The following is a 17,222-nucleotide window of genomic DNA, read 5'->3' as shown; positions in this document are numbered from 1 at the left end:
TGGGGTTTAATGTATTTTAATAAAATTTCAGGGGACGTCAGTGTAATTTACCCTTTAAATTTTGAATATATTGATCTTATCCGTAATTATTGTGGAGTCATATTAAATAATATAGCACTGAAGTAAATCAAATACACAGTTTCAATTTATTTCCTGTACTTCATAGGGTCTTAAGAACAACTTGGAACTCTTAACTGACCTGTCAAGTATCACCCATGATGCCTTAAATTCTTTGGCAACTTCTACAGCAACCACTTTTGGAGAAGGCCAGGGTTGCACCTCTATGCAGAACTTAATCTGATTAATTTGAGGTACAAAAACAACCTTGTTAGCCATTTTCTTACACATCATATACGACAAACTGAATGCCTATCCTATAATTTTATTTTGTTTTTTAGATAACCCGGTGTCTGGGAAAGCTTGCGCGCACCTTGACTAATTCCGGGACCCAGAAGTTAATGATGGGGCAAACCTCAAGTGACCCCTTGTAATTTACCCGTTTTATTTTGTACATCAAAGGTTCTCACAGGGAATCTTCAGCTAAAGAAGGGTCAACATTAGCAAAAAGTCAACTGATATTCATCTTAACTGCATTTGGTTTTACTGGCACAGTTAATTTAGTTCATGCATCTCGTAGTACGACACATGTTTAACACTTAGGTAAAATCCTTTGACGATGTTGTTGATTAATAAAACAGGTGGAAGTTATGGATGTAGTAAGACCAGAAAATCATACTCAAGTGGCCGACACGCATTTCTTTAGCAATGTTGGGTGAGGAAAAGTCAACCACTGCCCTTTTGACTGTAAGTTTCGGCGACCATGTTTCAACACCATTTATTAGCATCTTTTGGATGCTCTGCAGTGGCAACAATATATTTTAGTAAACAAGACATTCACACTGAGTGAAGAAACCAAGATAGCTCATGATCCTACCATTCCTATCCATTGCTGTCAAAAATTAACTAATACCTTTGCTATCCAATCCTTTGATAACACAACATTCACAAACCTAGGTCCAGCTATACTACATTTGTCTACAATTTCTGATTTTGGTAGATTGTTCATAATGGCCTTAAAGAAGAAAAACGCACAAACTATCATTTAATAGTATCAATTCAATATTGAATACAAAAATCATAGCATTATTGATGAACTAAGTTATTAGAGACAGGAAGTACAACATAGAGAATATGGAGTGCTCAATGTCAATACCTTTCCAATAGGTTGGGGACCTGTCAATTCGGAACCCTTGCCTTTTATTTTTGTCCATAAGCTCATGGCATTGTTGCTGCACCAAAAGAATTCCAAATTTAACAATTAAAAAAAAAAAAAAGGCATACAAGAGTTTCCATTGCTATAAAAGCCCGAGAAATTTTAGAGACCTCTAAAATTTGAGGATTCAAGCATTCTATATCTTTTGCTGAAGTTAGGTGTGTGTAGTTGTATTGTATGCGCACACATGCATGTGTGAGAGTCTTCAATTCCTCTAACATGTCACATTTACTAGATATGTTACATGGACTTCTCTAAAAGCATGAAGTAGCTGTGTTAGACATGCAACACTTGGATAAGGTACATGTGTTCGACATGACTAACTGGACATGCCCCGAGCAAACATGCCAAGTACACATAAAACTCTATAGTGCAACTCATAAACTAATAAGGGGGCTTTTAGTTATGATTTAACTCAATATTCTATGGTTGCTATCCTGACTTGTAGAAACACTAACTAATAATCTAGGAAGTTCAAATTTTAATGTCTGAATGACTTTTTCAACAGCCAATGAACTTGATTAGCTTTCAAAAAATATACTATACTTACTCATATCAAATTGCTAGTATTATTCTTAAAATAAAATACATACAACTAATTGAATTTTTTTTTATTATATGTACCCTTCTTTTTTTTTTCCTTTTTTGTTTGTTGAAAATTTGGTTGAAACTAAACACCATCAAGTCTGCTGAAGCTGAAATAAATAAACCAAACAATAAAAAACAAAAATTTCCCCAAAGCTTGAACTAGCAAAGAATTTGACTATGAATTCAGTAATCAATATGCACAAATTTTTAAAAGAATACTATGAACTAGCACTAGTTTTCTTCCTGGAAACAAGAAATCAAAAGAAAAATTTACTAAGAATTATTGTATATAATCTGTCTATCTCCTAACAATTCATTTGTATAACATATATATACTGATAAAATTCGTCACTATATTATTACCCCTGAATCCAAAGTCTCAGGGTGAGAGAGAGAGAGAAAAGAAAAACCCACCACTCAAATATCCTTGTTTTTGGCCATGTCCGTGTCTACATCTCCATCTTTAATGGCATCAAAATCAGCAACCTTTCTCCTCCGAAGATGCATCTTGACATAGAAATTAAGAAACAGCGAGAGAATGGCAGCATTGAGAACCGAATTGAAGCCCCAAGCCCCAATTCCATTAAACTCACCTTTCCAAAAATGAAGCAAAAGAACACCCGCATGGCACAAAACATTACAACCGAGAAGAACAATCTGACAAGTGACCACAAAAGGGAAACAAGCACCGGGCAAACCAATGGCAATCCAAAATCTGTAGCCATAAACAAGAGAGTAAACAGAGGTGGCAATGAGAATGGCAAGAACTTGAAAAGATTGAGAGAATTCGAGCCAGAGGAAGGACATGAAGATGAGAATGGAGTGGTTGAAGAGGCGGAAGAAAGAGAGGTGGCGGCCGCGGAGGATGGAGAAGAAGCTGCGGAAAGTGTGGAGGAAGCGGGAGAGGTAGAAGAGCTACTAGAAGAAGACGCGGCCGGAAGGGCGGGTGCCGAGGGGGAAACAGAGGAAGAAATTGGAAAGGGGTTTTGGAGCAAGCCCAGAACCAGCGGGCGTCGCAGATCTCGGAGGCGGAGGAGAAGAGGAGGCCGATGAGTTGTGGTGGCGATGTTCGACGGTGGAAGATCGACAGACACTGGTCGTGTGCGACACTGAGATGAGGGGCGGTGATGATTGATTCTCTGTGTGACAGAGAGAGACAAAGGGAGAGCAAGAGAGAGAAAAAACCGTGTGAAGAAGTAATAGATTTGGGCAAAAATTTAGGCGCCAATATGAAATATTTCCCAATAAAATTTTGAACACATCTGCGACTAAATTTTAGTCGCTGAAGATAGGTTACCAAAGATAAAAAATAAAAATTATTTGGCGACTAAAATAATTTTTTGTCGCTGAAAGTAAGTTTTTGGCAACTAAAACTTTAGTCGCCAAAGAGGTATTTTCCATTCGGCGACTAAATATTTTAGTAGCCAAAAATAAATATACGGCGACTAAATTTAAATTTGTCACCGAAAGTAAGTTTTAACTTTAGTTGCCAAAGGGAAAAAATAATTTTTTTATTTTCCATTCGGCAACTAAATATTTTAGTAGCCAAAAGTCAATATACGGCGACTAATTTTTTTTTTTTTGTCGCTGAAAGTAGGTTTTTGGCGACTAAAACTTTAGTCACCAAAGAAAAAATAATTTTTTTATTTCCCATTCGGCGACTAATATTTTAGTAGTCAAAAGTCAATATACAACGACTAGGTTTTTTTTTTGTCGCCAATTCTGGCATTTTTAGCGACTAAATTCCGACACTGGCCGTCAAAGCCTTTTTAAGAAAGCTGCGGAACTCTCTCGTCTCCACATCGCCGGCGTCGCTTTCTCTCCCGTCAGCACTCCTTCCGATTTGGCCGCGGTGCTTTGCAAATTGAATTGGCATCCTGTGGATGTTTCGAAGTTTAACTTGTCGAATCTTAAACAATATGCGAGTAATTTGGAGAAATAGCAGTCCTATTTATTGATGTCTCTTGAAAAGATGAAGAGTAAGAGAGACAAACTTGTATCTCAGCTCTCCGAAAGCGAGCTATGCTCCTTCCTCATCCTTCAATGCGTAATATTAGAGTACATAATATTTTAATTATTAAAGTATTTGTAATGAGTGAAATATTGTTATATATTTTCATGTATGTTGGAACGTTATATTGGAGGACTTTTTAATACAATATTATTTTATAAAAATTAGTTTGCTCGCGTTTAAAATATGTACAATTTTATTTTTATATATATTTTATAAAAATTAGTTTGCTCGCATTTAAACCAACATCAGCAACAAGCATTCCAACAGAAAACCAACAGCCAACCAGCAACTGACCAACAACACAAGTGCACTAGAAAACCAATTGTAGTAGCCCAAGTTTACAATGGTTGTGATAGATTTAGTGTGTGTTGTTGGAGAGAAGGAAAGAGAGACTTTCAAAAAAGACTATATAAGAGAGAGTTGTCACCATCTCCTCCCTACTCCAGGTTTTGCTCCCACTGTGAAATGTGGTGGTGTTGCCAATGGAGAAGGAACGGGAGGAAGATGGAAGAAAACAGTCGAAGATAAGGGGGTGTTTGCTTGTTATGCTAATATTAATGTGGCTTGTTTGGTTGCAAGGATAGATTCAGTTTTTTTTTTGGGTCAAAGATAGAATGTTAGTATGTTAGTAAAATTAGATTGAAGTTAGGAGAGAAGAAAGTCGTAGGAATGTGATGCTTGGGAAAAAGGGAGCTGCTACACCTGTGGAAAACTCAGACATGATTGCATCAAATGCAAGTGCAAACAAGGTTTTTAAACCATGGAAGAATGAAAAATCTTGAGTATGGTGTGATTATTGCAATAAACCACACCATACTCGAGAAAACTATTAGAAGAGTTAGGCTTGCTGATGGCAATTTCTCACCCATTGTAGGAAAAGTTCAAATAAAAATTTTAGAAAATATTACTCTTCACTCTGTCCTTCATGTTCCTAAACTGGCCTGCAAGTTGTTGTCTGTCAATAAATTATCCAAAAACTCTCACTGTCGTGTTGTTTTCTTTGACTCTCATTGTGAATTTCAGGACCGAAACTTGGGGAGGTTGATTGGCAGTGCTAGAATGGTCAATGGTCTTTACTACTTTGATGATGACATATCCAGCAATAAAACAACTCAAGGCTATGGTTGTAGTATGAGTTCACTTTCGGCTCGCGAGCAAAGAATGCTTTGGCATTTTAGACTAGGACATCCTAGTTTTTCATATCTTAAACATTTGTTTTCTAACTTGTTTAAAAATTTGGATTGTTCGTCTTTTCAATGTGAAAGTTGTTATTTATCTAAAAGTCATCGAACTACTTATCTTACAAAACCCTACCGTGCCCCTAAACCATTCTACTTAATTCATAGTGATGTGGGGTTTCTCCAAGGTTACCACCATGATTGGTGTAAAGTGGTTTGTAACTTTTATAGATGATCACACTCGGCTTTGCTAGGTTTATTTGATGAAAGGCAAATCTAAAGTAAAAAGCGTGTTTCAAGATTTTTACAAAATGGTTGGCAATCAATTTCATTCAAAAATTAGTATTTTTTGAGCTGATATTGAAAAAGAGTACTTCAATGAATATCTAGGGAATTTTTTAAGGGAAAAAGGTATTTTTCATCAATCTATATGTCGTGACACTCCTCAACAAAATGGTATTGCCGAAAGAAAAAAAAAAAGCATTTACTGGAAGTAGCCCGAGCCATAATGTTCTCTATGTATGTTCCCAAATATCTATGGGGAGATGCCATTTTGACAGCCTCTTATTTAATTAAAAAAATGCCTACCCAGGTTTTGCAATATGTCACACCCGTAGAATATTTCAAAAAAACCTTTCCTGATTGCAGAATTAATTCAGATTTGCCTTTAAAAAAATTTTGCTATACTATTTTCGTTCACATACCCAGCCAAATTCGATCCACACTTGATTATAGAGCAGAAAAATGTGTTTTCATCGGGTATGCTCCAAACAAAAGAGGCTAAAAGTGCTATAATCCTCAAACAAAAAACATTCGGGCGATTATGGATGTCTCCTTTCTTGAAACTCAATCCTATTTTACCAAAAATTCTCTTCAAGGGGAGAAAAAGAGAAAGGAAGAAAATTTTTGGCAAACAACTTCGGATCCCTTACCAGATCCTATTCGATCTCCATCCCTTGTTTTCTGAAAAACAAGAACAGAAACAGTACAATATAGAGAACGAAGGAAATCCCAGTCCAACTTCTCCAGACATAGAAGGCTCACAAGCAGGGGGAGAAATACTACAATTGGAAAAAACTATTCCCGAACCTGAGTTTTTGGTTTATGCTCGGAAAAATACTCAAAGAAAAAGTAAAGACTAGCCAACCACTCTACCACAAAGCCAATCAGAATCTCTTAAAAAAGGTCCCTCAAGTAGTTCAGGTATTCCTAATCTGGTTCCTCCATCATCTGTCTCTACTTCATCTCCATTTCCTTCAGCGGTTTTACCTAATGTTATACCCACAGATTGTGATCTTCGTCTAGCCATTAGGAAAGGAATTCGAAAATGTACCCAACATTCCATTGCGAAATATTTATCTTAGGATATACTATCCAAAAGTCATAGAGCATCTACTTCAAAAATATATAACTTGTTTGTTCCTAGAATTATTAAGCAAGCCTTGGATGATCCTAATTGGAAATCAACAGTTATGGAAGAGATGAATGCTCTAGAAAAGAACGGTACTTGGATGTTAGTGAATCTGCCAAAGGACAAAAAGACAGTAGGGTGCCAATGGGTATTTACAATGAAGTGCAAAGCTGATGGTAGCGTGGAAAGATATAAGGTGAGACTTGTGGCAAAAAGGTTTACACAAACCCTCAGGATTGACTACCAAGAAACCTTTGCTCAAGTTGCCAAGATGAAGTCAATTCAGGTTTTACTATCACTAGCCGTTAATTCCAACTGGCCTCTACATCAATTAAATGTAAAAAATGCCTTCTTAAATGGAAATCTAGAAGTCTATATGAACCTACCTCCAGGTTTTGAAAAGAAGTTCGGTATAGAAAAAGTCTGCAAATTAAACAAGTCTCTATACGGCCTCAAACAATCTCCAAGGGCGTGGTTTGAACGCTTTGGGAAGGTTGTAAAAAACCTTTGATACAGTTAAAACCAAGCAGACCATACTATGTTCTATAAACACTCAAGAGAAGGTAAAGTAGCTATCTTGATTGTTTATGTAGATGACATAATTCTAACAGGTAATGATAGTGCCGAATCGGAAAAGTTAAAGAAGGGACTTGCTAAAGATTTCGAGATAAAGGTCCTGGAGCACTAAGATACTTTCTTGGAATGGAGTTCGCTAGATCTAAGGAGGGCATTTTTGTCACTCAGCGCAAGTACACAATTTACTTGCTCAAAGAAACAGGCTTGCTTGGATGTAAAGCTGCTGAAACACCAACCGAGCTCAACTTGAAGCCACAGCATGCTAGAATTGAAGATGTGGTGAATATAGACCAGTTTCAGAGACTTGTTGGAAGACTGATATACTAATCTCACACACGTCCCGACATAGCATTCGCACTAAGAAGAGTAAGCCAATTCATGCATTCACCAGGAAAGGAGCACTTAGTAGAAGGATACAGGGTCCAAAGGTATCTAAAGGGAACTCCTGATAAAGGCTTGATATTTAAAAAACAAGGACATCTTCAAGTGGAAGTACATACAGATGCAGATTGGGCTGGAAGCATCACTAACCGGAAATCTACCTCAGGCTACTGTACCTTTGTTGGAGGAAATTTGGTTACTTGGCAAAGTAAAAAACTGTAGGGGGGGAGGAAGGTGATTAGAGAGGCAAAACTATGCTAATGGTCCAAGAATGGTGGAAGTGGCTTGAGAATGAGCAGCAGCAACTGTCTGGAAGTTGGAGAGTGTGCAGCTGGGTGAGGGTGAAGCAAGTAGCACAAGAAGAAATGTATGGCAGTGCCAAAATGGGCAGCATCTCCCCCAAATCCCCAAAATTCCTCTTGTTGAATCTTGGGAAATGGGTCCTATTTATAAGCTTTTCTTTGGTACTAAGAGGACACCAAGTGGCCAAATAGAGAGAGGACATGTGTTCCAAAGGATCACATGGAATATTCTGCCTTGAGCCACCACGCTGAAGGTGCCACGTGTCCTTCTACATGTACTGTGTACTATCTGTTTGCCTCCGCAACTACCTTTTTGAGCCTCTGCAAGTGTAGTTGCGACGGGAGTGTTTGGCGCTGCAACACCCTCTTGAGCCTCAGCAAGTGCAGTTGCGAAGGGAGCGTTTGTCGCTGCACTTGCCTTCTCAGTTCAAACCTCAGCAAGTGCACTTGCAACGGTAAACCTTGCTGCTGCACTTGCCATCTCAGTTCTACTTGGCCAGTACACGAATTCTCAGGACTCCATTAGTCTGCTATCAACTATGTTCGTGCTCACCGCAGCGAAGCCTTCACCCTTAGCCACCTAACCACAAACTCCCCAGCTTTCCAGAGCGAAGGCCATAACCAAGCCTGCTATCAGTCATGCTGTGCCTTAATACCAAGCCCAAGGGGCTTCCTTAGTCCTGCCTGTGCGACTAAGGCAAGTCTATGACCTGGGTAATGGAAAGGGAGTCCCTTATGCTCGGGCTACCCTGCTCCCATCTTCGCGGGATCGCCGCGGTAAACTAGTACCCTGGGCCTACTAGCAGCTCCAACCTAGCCATAGGGCCAGCTATCAGCGCCAAGTTAAATGAATTTTGGGGCCTGCTATCAGCCCTAGGCTAGTAATGCCTTGGGGCCTGCTATCAGAGCCAACCATTAGCCTCTACTTGCAGAGGGGAAGCTTTTCCCAAAGGCTGCTATCACCTTGGCGGGATGTTTCCTTTGCAAGTTAGTTGCGGCGGCCGTAGTTGCTGCGGTAGTCATTTCCCGTGACAAGTTCAAATGGCATAACCAACAATATTGGAGATGGCGGCGCCAATAAAGTGCCTCTGCAACTTGGGCGTTTCTGCAACTTAGTTGCTTCGCTTCTCTCTTTCCCTTAGCAAATCTAGGTGGCGGCGGAACCGAGAATACATGGAATGGCGGCGCTGAGACAAAGTGCCTCCACAACTTGGTCATCGCAAGTGTCGCTTCTGCAACTTAGTTGCTTTGACTTTCTCTTTCCCTCATCAACTTTGGATGGCGGCGGAGCCGAAGATATTAGGAATGGCGGCGTTGAGGCAAAGTACCTCAGCAACTACCCCGCTGCATGTGTTCCCTCTGCAACCTAACCATCGCATGTGTTCCCGTTGCAACTTGACTTTCTGGAATTTTCCTTCGTGGAGTCCGTTTAGACCCTTGGCGGGTCGGACCAACTTGACTTTCTGGAAGGCCATTGACTCCATCGTTCCTGATGCCCTTCCTTTGAAGGAGCCTCTGCTTTCTTTTATTGAGGCTGCTTTGGAGGATGCTGACATGGTGAACCCAGTCTCTGTGCTGCGATTTCGCGTGGAGCGTGGTGACTTTCCCCATTCATACATCTACTATCACACTCACACCGGCCCTCCAACAGCCTAGTCCCTCTGGGTTGATGACATCATTGCAGATGGTGACTTCGAGCAGCGAATGCGGAATGTTCGTCTCTACAATGCCGTTTTGATTTCGAGGGAGTTATCAGCGCGCAAAGTACAGACCAACACTGATATGATTGTCTTCCACTGAAGCCGCGACACTCACACTTTTTCTTTGGCATGGAGGCAGATAACTCCAACCCTCGAAGATGTTACCGTCCTTCTGCGCTTGAGCACTCGTGGAGATCACCCCTTCGATCCAGCATCCCTGACTCCTGCGAAACAAGTTGCTGTCACTGCCCTCCAAGGTGCCTTTCCAGAGCTGCGAAAGTATGGCTCTTGGTATGATCTTAAGACTGGGGAACTACTCCAGGAGAGGCCCAAGAGGGACAAAACCACTTATCTTTCCTGGCTGAAACATTTCTTCAAGGACCTGCAACCAGTTGTGAGTGACATCACAGAGGAGAGTCGCAACTAGTAGTTGGGCCGGGCTACCGCGGCGACTTGTACTTGGTCGCCTTCGTCAGTTACTTCATTTCTTTTTTTTGTTCTCCCAAGCAACCCTGCTGAGAGTATTAACCCTCTGGTGTTCCCTTTGGCTATCAAACTTTGCAGCGGCAGCCAAATCCCTCTGGCCTCCCTCTTCTTGGGGAACTTATACTTCCCCCTTGACCTCATCCATTCGGACATGGAGCGATCCATGAGCCCGCTATGATGTGTGGAGCTTTGTACACACTCAGTTCCTGACCGCTTTCTTCTATGAGAGATTCCCTGACACGGGCCCCATCCCTAAAGAACATGAGCCTTTCTTCACAGGCGAAGTCCTTGATGCAGAGGGTCATCCTGTTCTAGATGCACAGGGTCGACCTGTCACGAGGCAAGTGCACCACTCCCTCCATCGTATCTCTCGGTGGTCTGGCCTTGGCACCAACAGACCCTTTGCAGATTATGTAGACCGCATGGAGGAGTGTGTGTTCCGCCCTTTCACTCAGCTTCTTCCAGGCATTTCTGTGGTTATATTATATTTTTCCGAGGCTCGCCATGTTGATTTCTCCCTCAATAGTGTCCAAGCCAACTCCCTTCTTATTGCTGCCACGATACGCCCCGGATTTCTACCTGTGTGGAACGAGGAGGGCATGTCCAGCGTCATCTATCGACCGGACAGGGTCCTTGAGCAGTTCGGCATGGATAAGGGCGTCCACATGCCCCACCGCTTCAGACTGATTACTACCAGAGCTTTCAGCGATTTGCCCGTGATTATACCGCTCTACTTGTGGAGAGGTTAGGCTTCATGGAGCTTCCCTCACTTGGAAGAGAGGGTGCCTTTACTCCCAGTAAAAGGCCGTTCTGGCACCGCAACCTCAATCATTTCTTCAACTTTTGCAACAGTGCACCCGTAGTCCCTGCGATGGAACCCATCCCGCAGCCTGACTTATCTCTTTGTCTGCCCTCTGGCCGAGGGAAACAAACCAGTATGTTCTGTCGCTTCAAGCTTCTATCCCTGCCTGCCGTGGAGAAGCCTCACCCGTTTGGGGCAAATTACTCCCCCTCAAGTCGGCATGACAGTACGGATGACCCGCTCCAGACTAAGGGCAACCCAAGAGGCAGCGACATCAGTTGCCGAGGCACGTGCCTCACCAAGTAGGAACAGACTCCAAAAGGTAGCCATAATTAGAAAATATTTTGCATTACTTCCTTAGACTTCTTACATTTACTTTGGTAATCACATAACCATTTTTCTTTTTAGGGCCCCCAGGCCATACCACCGGCCCCGGAGGTTCTTCTACTGCCATCGAAATTTCCTCAGATTCAGACGACGACAACGACAACGATGACGACCTTCCCATTGCTACAAGGGTCACAAGGTTCAGGACCCGCAAGGCAGTGCTTCCAGATGTTGAAGAAGAACCAAGTGCTGGGGCCGCACCAATTACTGAGGTTGAGCCAGTTGTGGAGGCTGCAGAAAATGAAGTTCCCCCCACTGTGGAAATTGTTGCGGGCGGCCTAGTTGCTGAGGGTGCAGAGCCTCCAAACCCCGCTGATTCTGTGCACTCTGACCGTTCCTCTATCGGCGGAGATAATTTTTTCCCTGTGACCCCAAGGAAAGATAGCGACATTAGAGAGCCGCTGGAAGTTGCACCACCTCCCTTTGGAGCTGCATCTGGTGGTTCCTCCCAGTCCACTGAGTCTCCGTTGGTTCAGCAGACCCCACTTCCGAAACGCCCAAGTGGCTGAGGAGAGTGCAAGTTTAGCGGCTGCTGCCACTGTTCCTGCTGTGGCCCTTCTAAATTTGGACCGACTTGCAGAGGTAACTGTCACTTTAGCCACCCACACTGTTACTGTTGTCTCTGGGACCTCTGACCCAGTTGCTTCGGCAACCTCTGAACAACTAGCAGACTTATACCCCACTCACTTTCCGGAAGTGCCAGCTTACCTTGGGGTATCCCAAGATTTTTATGCTGGGATGGATACCACTGCTGTTGCAGATCTGAACGTTGGACACTACCAGATGCATGACCTCTTTTCGGAGCGACATGACGGTGCGGGCAGCTTTAGTCTTTCTCACGAGGCTAATTCACCCGGTCGCCAACACTGCATCTACCCATTCCAATGCTACAGGGCAATCATCTTCAGGGGAAGTGCGTCGTCCTCAGACCTTTGGTCGCTCCACCAGTCTCCCTCCAGTGACTGAAGCTGGCGGGGGTGTGAGGGAGTCCCCTCAGCCCTCAGAGAAAGTTTCTTTTCTAACTTGCTGGGTCTCCTCCGTAGCTGCTCGCACTCTCGCCCCGCTTCCAGGCGCTGCACCTCGGCACCTCTGCTGCTTTTAACGTTCCCGAATCTATGACGCACACAGCACTGCTGGAGTCACTCGCTAGCTTAATTCGTGACCTTGCTACTAAGAAGTTTCTAACAACCCCTAGCATGGTCGTGGAAAGTGCCGAGGCAAATCTGAACGGCTTTGAGAGGAACGATTTGGACCTATCGTGGATGAGGGATAGGCTTCAGGCAGTCGATGGTTTCCTCGAGCATGCAGACAACGTGGTGATGATTGCGCCCTTGGAGGAGACTATCAAAGAGTGTGAGGGTGCCTTGGAGCAGCATCGGCAGAACCTGGCCCGGTTCAGGGAGAAAGACTATGCGTTGGTTGCCCAGCTGCCTTGGGATATGACCCTGATGGACTCCCTCATTAAGGGTTTGATTTGATTTAGCGTGACTCCGTTATGACTTCCTCCATCTTCTTTTCTTTATTTTGTTGTTTCATTGCGCCTGCAGCGCCTTTTCTTTTCTTCTCCTCTGTCACAACTTCTTTTCAAACATTGTAATCATGTTCTGGAAGTTCGACTTTAATGAAAAGTGTGGATGGTTTGTAGTACTTTGAATTTAATTTCTTCGCCTCCTTACATTGCTTTTATACAGTTTTTTTAAAGATACGAAAAAACTCTTGCAGTGAACAAAACTTCATTTTGCAGGATAAAATTTTACTAAGTATGGAAAACTTTCCTCACACTAGTGTCTATGAGAGTAACAGGTTTACCAAGTGTGTGACACTTTCTTCACACTTTGCTTTGGAAGTATTGGCAAAGAAACATACAACTCTTTTTCCTGGACAAAAGAAGTTAAGGAAAATATTCTTTGACATACTTGGTGTTGCTAAGGCCAGTTCTGAACCCATCATCCACTCTTGTCAACTTGTAGTACCCGCTGCTACTTGCCTCAGCAACTTTGTAGGGGCCTTCCCATCTTGGTGAGAACTTGGGAATTGGTTACCCCCGCATGATTGCGTCCACTGTCTTCCATACCAAGTCCCTTTTATTGAACTTCTTATGCTGAACAGATTGATTGTAGGCACGAGCTATAGATTGATGATACTTTTCCATTGCCCGCGAGGTCCGATCTTTTCTTTCTTCAGCTGCCTCTATGTCATTCTTTCTGCTGTCTGGAACTAAGTGTGCTGACATAGCCATTTTTGCTGAGGGTACTACCAACTCAACTGGTAACACAGCTTCGGACCCGTACACTAGGGAAAATGGGGTTGCCTGAGTTGGCTTTCTCTTTGACGCTCTATAAGCGAAGAGTGCTACGGGGAGTCGTTCAGACCATGTGCCCCCTGCTTCATCCATCATTTTACTCAATATTTGGATGATGGTTCTGTTGGTCACCTCAGCTTGTCCATTCCCTTGGGGGTAGTATGGACTAGACTTGTGTTGCTTGATCTGGTAGGCGTTCAGCAGTCTTCTCACACACGATTTACAAACGGAGTTCCATTGTCAGACAACATTACTTTTGGTATGCCAAACCTACAGATTATGCTTTCTCTGATGAAGTTGGCTACTCCTGCCCCGTTTGGCTTCCTCATCGATATAGCCTCCACCCACTTGGTACTAACTTCAGTCGCTGCAAGTATCCATCTGTGGCCTATGGATTGCTACGCTGTCAAATGCCCAAGTATGGAACAAGTAAAGGGTCTTGATGTTGTGCAGCTCAACCGCCGGTGCATGTATCAAGTTCCCAAACTTCTGACAGGATTGCCATCTCCTTACAAAGGTTTTAGCATCTTCTTCCATTGTCGGCCAGTAGTAGCCGAGGTGAATGAGATGTCCATATAATCGCTGCCCTCCTTGATGTTCTGTCTTGTGGGCTTCCCTCAGCACCTCATTTGCCTCATCCTTTGGTCAAGGAAGAAGCGGAGGGCCCGCCTCCTAACTCTGATTGCATCGGCTTTGTTCTCAAGCAGTGTGCCATTTCCAAGGTAGTCAACATATGGCTGCCTCCATTCTTTACTGCTTAAGAAATGGGCTTCCTCTTCCTTAGGATGGGATTGACATTTTGTACATTGCCTCAGCAACTCAGTACTTTCCTTTTCCATCTCTGGCCAGTAATTCCCTTGGCTCTGTATCCGTCGGCATAGATTGATAGCTCCATCTCCACAAGACTTAGCATGGATCTGCTTAAGTCTGTAAGTTGCTTCTTGTCTACCGACGGACCTTCCCAACAAGTTATTGGCACCGCGAAAATACAACTCTCCTCTGAGGAGCAGAAATTATGCAAGTTCTGCTGGTCAAATTGTTCCCTGGCCTGTTTTCAACTGTTCTGTTGGATTATATCGGCTTTCCATCCCTCAGCATCTTGCTCTATATGTTCTTCGGCTAACACTGCTGGTGTTGTTCTTTTCTCCATGACGATGGCTATACTATCATCCGGTATATCCACCTTTTGCCCCCAGTGTTGCCAAGGCATCGGGGAAACGGTTGTGTGTTCGAGGGGTATGTTGGATTTGGACATCATCAAATTAAGTGAGCAACCCTTGAACCACGGTGTGATATGGGCCCAACAGAGGCTCCTTTTTTTGGGCAGCGATTAAACCCAGTATCAACGCCCTAAATTTTAAACTTGCAGAAGCCCTTCTTTTGGGCAGCGATTGAACCCAGTATCAACGCCTCATATTCAGCCTCGTTGTTTGAACATTCAAAATCAAGCTTATATGATAGATGAAACTTCTCTCCTTCTTCACTGTGCCAGCTCTGCCTTTCCCACCTCCCGAAGCTCCATCAAATTTTAAGTCCCAATAAGCCTCAACTGCAGCCGCTGAGACATGGACCTCACCTGGTAGAGATACCTCTGCAGGTCCATGTTCACCAGATGGGAATTGGGCCAGTAAGTCTGCAAGTGCTTGGCTCTTAATAGCCTTGGGATTAACACAAGTGATGTTATATTCTGCTAGAGCCAAAAGCCATCTTCCCATTCTTCCAGTCAGAGCGGGTTTGCCAAGCAAGTAGCCGACCGGATCACTCCGGAGTCATAACATGGATAGGGTGTGCCAAAAAAATAGTGGCGCAACTTCCGCGTTGTGAAGATTAAGGCTAAACAATGCCTCTCAATTGGGGTATATCGCAACTTGACACCATGATTGATTTCAGCAGTGTCCCAAAGGAAAAGGTTATCACAGCAAGGGCTGGAATGAACCTCCTGAGGTATGACACTTCGCCTAGGAATTTCTTCAAAGCCTTTTGAGAGTGTGGCGGTGACATCTCCATGATTGATTTAATCTTATCCCCATCTACTTTAATCCCCCGCCGGTGTACAAAAAAGCTAAGGAACTTGCTGGCAGTAACTCCGAAGGCACACTTGAGAGGGTTCATCTTTAGGCAAAATTTGCGGCACCGTTGAAAAACTTTTTCCAAGTCACAGAGGTGTCGGTTTGCCTTGGTAGACTTGACCACCAGATCATCCACATATACTTCCACTTCATGATGCAACATATCATGGAACATTGCAGCCATAGCCCATTGGTAGGCTGCCCCCGCGTTTTTCAAACAGAAGGGTATCACCGTATAGAAAAAATTTCCCAAGGGTGTTCTAAATGCCGTTTTTTCTACATCTTCTGATGCCATTTTGATCTGGTTATAACCACTGAATCCATCCATAAAGGAGAACATCTTATGGCCCGCAGTAGAATCGACAAGTGTGTTAACATGGGGCAATGGAAACTCATCTTTCGGGCAGGCCTCATTCATTCAGGACGGGAAAGTCCACACAGACCCTAATCTGGACGTTCTTATTCTCCACAGGCACAATATTTGCTAGCCAAGTTAGGTACTGTATAGGCTGAATAAACTTGGCCCTCGGCAACTTTTCTACCTCTTCCTCAATCTTTGCCTCAAGGTCAAGGTGATACTTTCGAGCATGCTGCTTTATTGGCTTAGAGTTGGGGAAAGTATCCAGGTGATGGGTGACAAGAGATGGGTCAAGACCAGGCATCTCATCGTATGTCCAAGCAAAGACATCACTGTACCGCTTCAGTAGTGTTATCAATTCTGCCTTAGCTGTTGGAGCCATTGTGTCGCTGATGAACACAAGGCTTGCTCTGCCCTGGTAAGTCGCTGAGGTTGACCTCAGCAAGTACCTCCTGCTGCGGTTTGGGTCTATCTTGCACGCATTCAGGGACGGGCCCAGGCATCTCCACTAACTCTTCTTGGGACTCATCATCGTCACATTTATTTGTCTCGGGCCATCCTCCCAAGGTATGAACCCTGGCCTCCACGACCTGTCATAGGTAGTAAATTGTCTTACCTCCCTTCCGCACCTCAACAATCTTGGGCGGAGGACTTGTGGTACTTTCTGGAGCAAACCCTGCACCCCAAATGCCTTCCCATTTTGGCAATTTTACTCCTACAACTTTACCGGTCCTTGGAGTTTCACCCGTTGACAACTCAATAAAGAAAACTGCATCCGAATAGTGTGCCTCCTCAACCCCAAATGGCTGTTCAAATGCATTTATATGGTTACTGTGCGCTTTTCCAACTTTGCCTTCACGCATTGGTGATAACTCGACGGGATAACTCCGTATCGGTGCGTCCAAGCCATGCCAAGTATCATGTGACAATTTGTGTCCGCTTCAATCACATGAAACTTGGTTGCGGAACGGATCTCACCAACTGCTAAGTCCACGACCACATGGCCCTTGGTATGTTTTTTCTCGCCGCCAAAACCCGTCACAGTGATGGGTTGGCGAACCATCCTGGACTCTGGGACACCAGCCTTTGCAAAGGTGTCAGTAGTGATAATGTTTATCGACGCCCCCGCCATCAAGGAAAGCACGCTTGAACTCTACATCATTGATGTATGCTGTGACAAAAAGAGGACGATTATGGAGAAATGGGTATCCTCTGTCTGCCTCTGAAAAAGTAATGGCCCCATAAGCTTCCTGGATGCGCCGAGGCGCATACTCCTTAGCCTCAGCAACTTCACCATGGTACACTTCAAAGATATTAATGAAGGCTTTTGTTGCTTCCAACCTGGCGGTTTGGCTCAGCCCCAATTGGTCAAAGAAGGCGCGAAACTTAACAGAG

General features: G+C 43.7%; 1 protein-coding gene across 17 annotated transcripts in view; it reads right to left on the bottom strand.

The window, feature by feature from the left end:
* LOC114298992 (arginine--tRNA ligase, chloroplastic/mitochondrial) overlaps positions 1 to 17,222 on the bottom strand; it is an 83,294-nt gene that overhangs the window by 28,195 nt on the left and 37,877 nt on the right. For 13 of the 17 annotated variants that reach the window (XM_082915575.1, XM_082915574.1, XM_082915576.1 and 10 more), the window contains 2 exons: positions 1,214 to 1,289; positions 200 to 297 (listed from right to left, as the gene is read on the bottom strand). In XM_082915575.1, coding sequence (XP_082771701.1) covers positions 200 to 297; positions 1,214 to 1,289 — 174 coding nt within the window. Of the gene's footprint in view, positions 1 to 199; positions 298 to 430; positions 683 to 736; positions 858 to 1,213; positions 1,290 to 2,275; positions 16,331 to 17,222 lie in introns of those variants that run through there. The other 4 variants (XM_082915577.1, XM_082915588.1, XM_082915583.1 and 1 more) reach the window with 4 other exon arrangements.

The sequence above is a fragment of the Camellia sinensis genome, chromosome 2 (genome assembly GCF_055761805.1).
Source record: "Camellia sinensis isolate YWXY chromosome 2, ASM5576180v1, whole genome shotgun sequence".
NCBI classification, from domain to species: domain Eukaryota; kingdom Viridiplantae; phylum Streptophyta; class Magnoliopsida; order Ericales; family Theaceae; genus Camellia; species Camellia sinensis.
This window is presented reverse-complemented; position numbering and strand designations above follow the sequence as displayed.